General features: G+C 38.1%; 1 protein-coding gene across 2 annotated transcripts in view; it reads right to left on the reverse strand.

Annotated features, from left to right (window-relative positions):
• Positions 1 to 4,919, reverse strand: part of MYT1L (myelin transcription factor 1-like) — a 309,228-nt gene that overhangs the window by 61,012 nt on the left and 243,297 nt on the right. For both annotated transcript variants that reach the window (XM_009329297.1, XM_009329298.1), the window contains 2 exons: positions 2,655 to 2,902; positions 60 to 296 (listed from right to left, as the gene is read on the reverse strand). In XM_009329297.1, the coding sequence (XP_009327572.1) occupies positions 60 to 296; positions 2,655 to 2,902 (485 nt within the window). The remainder of the gene's footprint in view (positions 1 to 59; positions 297 to 2,654; positions 2,903 to 4,919) is intronic.

A 4,919-nucleotide genomic window follows, 5' to 3' on the forward strand; every position in this document is an offset into this window, starting at 1 on the left:
AATTCAACGAATTACCAAAATTAGATTGCAATGAGAACTAATAGATGAAAAAGACATACATTAATCTCTTTGGAATCATCTTCATCTATCCTACTGGGCTTCATTTTAGTGTAGTCCACTGGCAAGTCCCAGCAGTCACCCTCATTCAGTTGGTAACACCGGTTATTCATCACGGCTTGCCGTTGTGGGGACATTGGCTCCAGTGGTGTCAAAATGGTACAGCAACCATCTCGCTGCCTCTGCTTGTTCATGCTCAGATCCAACGTCCCATTTTCATCGACTTCCATATCAGGATTCTGTCAAAATAAGAAAAAGATTGTTAATTCGGCTTCACACTAGCAAAGTGTTACCTCTCTGTGTTCTTCAATCTGATTGCCTAGCAGAATGATAAGATGCTTTTCCATTCCTGTATAGATTGTAAGCATTGAGCCCCCTCCCACACATAGCATGATGCTGTTACACAACATTAATGCTGTTAAAGTAGATTTCTTCCTGAATGGCTAATCTGATGTTTGGGGGAAGAGGGGAGAGTCTTCATTACCCCTCCTGCCACCCAGCACACAGGTGCAAAATTTGGAATGAAAAGGAGAAATCTCTGAAGGTATTTTCTTGTCATTGTCTTTATGCTCTTGATTTATTCTGTGAGGGGTGAGTATCTATGAGTTAACATCTGCATAATTCTTGTTTCCAGTCCTGACACCTGTCTGGGTGCTTAGAGTAACAAAAACCAACTAGCATCAAATAATCTTTGTTTCTTTGTTTATTTAACATTAACAGCCAATGCTTGAATAGATAATATCAGAAAATTAAACAGGGAGGTAGGGTACCAAAACAAGTCCTTCTTGACACCATTTGCCAATGAGGAAATACATTCAAATTTCACAGTTCCTTCCCTGCAGATGTAAATGTATTAACATTTCGTACATCTATCTTTATAATCAATAAATTTAGGTAGTGGAATAGTTGCAACAATAGTTGTGCCAATTTCTGCGGTGGCTGAGGTACTGTGAAAAATAGGGTGAGTATGGGCTCTGACGACTTCTTCTTCTTTTATAGAAACAAACAAGGGTTGTTTATTATATTAGGTGAGGAGAAATAAGTTATCTTAAAATGAAGACAAATTTTAAAAAACTAAGGGCATAAGGAAATAAAAATGCCCACAGAGAATCCCTCATCTTTTCAAAAATGAAACGCCCCACAAGAAATTTGCTTTCAAAACTAATGTGAATGTGACTGACTCCTTGTATGCCTGGTGACTTTCTCTCCTCTGGAGTAGCAACAGAGCTGCAGAAAAGCACTGTGAATGCAAGTCTGTCTTTCTGAATAACTGCTTTTTGTCAGAACATGTATCTAATTGCTGCTCTCCTGCTAATTTAATTTAGAAAATACTTGTTTATCTTCTCAGATTCATTCCTTCAGTCTCAATATAGGGTGACGCATTAGGAAAGAGGCCCCTTCTGGTTTTGACACAGAAGATTTTTAGCATTTTATTCCAACTTTTTCCATCATGTTGATATAGAGTACAACTGTATTTATTTACATGCCAGAAAGAGATTTCCCTCTTGAGCAGCATTAAATAAATTAATGTAAAAAAGCAGCATTTGAAAACAAAGTCACCAGCCATTCTGGCGTAAATCATGATTTTTACTAATACCTACTGCTACGGGTTTAGTTTGTTATGAATGATCAAGGGGCTTTACACGATGAGGGGGAGAAAACCTTTGTCTATATGTAGAAGAATAGAACATGTCTGCCAGCTCAAAAGCTCTTCTATAAGCACAATAAAAATGTTTCCTCTGCACTGCATCTGTCTACTTAGCCATCTAGTGGTCTCCTATAGGTAACACCGTACTGTTTGCTGGTGCATGTTACTCGTTTCTTAACAGCTATCAGAGTCGAAACTTAATGTTTATAATGAAAAAAAAAATCTTTGGGTAAATCTTTAATGAATGTTAATAGTGCACTCTTTTTCTTAATATATAAAGCTTAACAACAAAAGCTTTTATTTGTATCTGTATAGCCATTTCATAATATACTGAGGCTCTATGAACATACAGAACATTAGTGACCCTGCACTACTGTTAAGCACATTTAAAGTCACCTGTACTGGAGGATTTGTTCATTTCAAATGTATTATGCAGTGACTTAAGAACTGTGATATCACAGACAGGCAAGAAATTATAACATACAAGTAGCATAGATTTCTTTGTACTAGATCTTACAACCTTAGGTCCCATTTGTGACTTTTAAATGAAAATACATCATTAAATCTTAATCCTCTCACAAAATGTATGAATCAGACTGTTTAGCAAAAAAATCAGAAGTGCAGTTAATACCACTTGAGCAACCCAAACATCTTTTATAATTATAGATCTCACTAGTAAAGAGACAAATTAAAACAAGGAGTACATGCTATCAGTATCATCAGTTTATATACCGATCAGGATTTCCTGAGGTACTTGTGAGCAATTTGCGTCTATCTTTTTTTTTTTTTCCTCCCTGCTTTAGCAGAGCCACCAGATTATGTTAATTTTGAGGAAAAGAAAAAAAAAAAAAAGCAAGATGTACTAATGCTATTCTTCTACCTATCAGGGCCACAGAGCAAGTGCAGTAAAAAGAAATCTTCATCAACAAACAGAATTACTAATTTTTACCCTCGCACAGAGATCCTGAGGCTTAGTGGAGAGGTTCTGAGGCATCTCCCTGCAGCGAGTGGAGAGATTCAGAATAGCAGTAGCAGCCATGTGCGCTGCCTCCATGTCATGAGTATAGTCAAAGCTGCTCTTGCTGCAGGTACTGCTGGCACTGCTGCCTCCACCACAACTCATATTGCTGCTGCTGCTAGGGGCATAACTGCTTGTTGTGCTGCTGGTTGGACTTGAATTCTTACAGTAGCGTTTAGCTGTGGGAAGAAATATGACAAGGATGACTCAAAAGAACGAGCATTCTGCATAAGTGAAGAGAAAAACAAACTGCTGGAGGTGAAATTTATAATGAGCAACTGTAACTGATGCAAAAAAAAAAAAGCCGGCAGTAAGAATGATGGCTGTATTTCTTGATTTCTGTCTGTGACTTTTGTACGCTACATATGTGAGTTTGTATGAAATAACCTCCTGTAAAAATCTGCATGACGTGATCATGAATTGTTCTGACAAACAGGCTGGATTTAGAAAACAATAAAAACACAGAAACACTGCTTTTACCCCACATATATAGTCAGACGGAAGGTAGGATCTGCTCAGCTCATTCATTTTTATTAACGAGGGGCAACATAACACTATGGGACCTTTCCATATCTACATGAGCAAACTGTTAATTTAAGGCCTAGACTCCCCAGGGCTGCTGGAGATCAAGTCCACTGTAAGGCTGACAGGCTCGGTCTCTGGGCCACAGTGCTACCCATATGTCCTCAAACACTCCACGCTTCCTAAAAGGTTTCTCCTTCCTACATCACAGGCAAGTATTACGACACTGGCCATCAGAAAGGAGAGGAACATGATGGAAGAAGGAAGGTGGTGGTCACATGTGAGTTTTACCATGGCTTGCACAAAGGCAGAAGCAGTGGCTGTATAAATGGAAACAGATATAAGTGAAACGTCCCCACCTTCAAACAACCCGAGCACCTACACACCTCTTCATAAAAACAGTAAGGACCAAAGACACCCCTTCCTGCTCACGCCGAGGACAGCAGCACTCAGCCGTTCTCTGACCGACAGAAGCCGCGAGCGGTCACAGAAGAGCTAAGGCACTGACAAACCTCACATCCAGCCTATCTAAATACAATGCAGCAACCTTAATGATTCTATGATTCTATGATTGTTGCTGCATTTAAGAAAAGCTCCTTGCAGCCAAAAGTATTATAGTAATAATGCAAAACAGCCCTATTAGCCCACTTATTTCTCCGACCCTCTTCCTGAATAAACTGTTTTAAAAGTGTTTATATAAAATGCAAGAAAGTGTCAGCTCATCTCCTAAATCTAAAAGTTTATGTATTTTCATTAAAAAATGAAAGTCAAGGTCAGAGGATACATAAGTGCATATTACAGCGACTACTTCCCCTTAAGATGGAAAAGTATACTGCAGAGATCATACCATATAGCACAGTATAACAATAACCAACTAGCATGCTGATTAGAGAGCTATACAAAAAAGGTCAGGCCCTAGTTAGATCTCTTCTGTGATGGGCTCCATTTAAATGCCAGACTCTTCAGGTGTATTTGCCTGAGCAGACATACATATAATAATCTTCTCCCATGAGCACAGCCCATTTGTGAATCACAGGCTGCTTTGGTAGGCAGGCAGGATTCAAAAGAAGAATCTGAAAGCAAAATATCCCTGCTAGAGCGTATGTCATCCTCCTTTCTCTAAAAAACTGAAAAAAAATCATGACATTATTTTTACTGTAAAGGAAATAGTGTTTCACTTAATTCATAACAGATGGAGTTTTCTCAGGAAAGCCAGATAATGCACAGGGTGTGATTTTTTTTAAGTGAAGTGAATGCTAAACATTCATGACATTTCTTTGTTTTGAACACATAGTAGCACTATTCTAGCAGGGTATCCACTAACAATAAACCTGTGAACTATTTCTCGAAGTTTCATTATTAATATAGTAGTCAGTGGTGGTCATTAAAAATTCAGCTTTTATCCATTGTTACTTTGTAACGGTATCCAAGACACACAGAATTTTCCTATACTTAAGGAAGGAAATAATTGAATAATTCAGTTTCTACTCTGTTAACACAGCAAGCACCCCGTACCACTGAACTTGTCAAATTAGAAATATCTTTCAAAATTCATATGAACAAATAAGACTTCCGTCACTTGCAAAAAATGTTAGTCTTGTTACAGCAGGTCACATTTAGACAGACATAAGAGATATACTACATGGGAAATTATATATGAGAATGTGTGCTAAA

The sequence above is a fragment of the Pygoscelis adeliae genome, unplaced genomic scaffold (assembly GCF_000699105.1).
Source record: "Pygoscelis adeliae isolate BGI_AS28 unplaced genomic scaffold, ASM69910v1 Scaffold17, whole genome shotgun sequence".
Lineage (NCBI taxonomy): Eukaryota > Metazoa > Chordata > Aves > Sphenisciformes > Spheniscidae > Pygoscelis > Pygoscelis adeliae.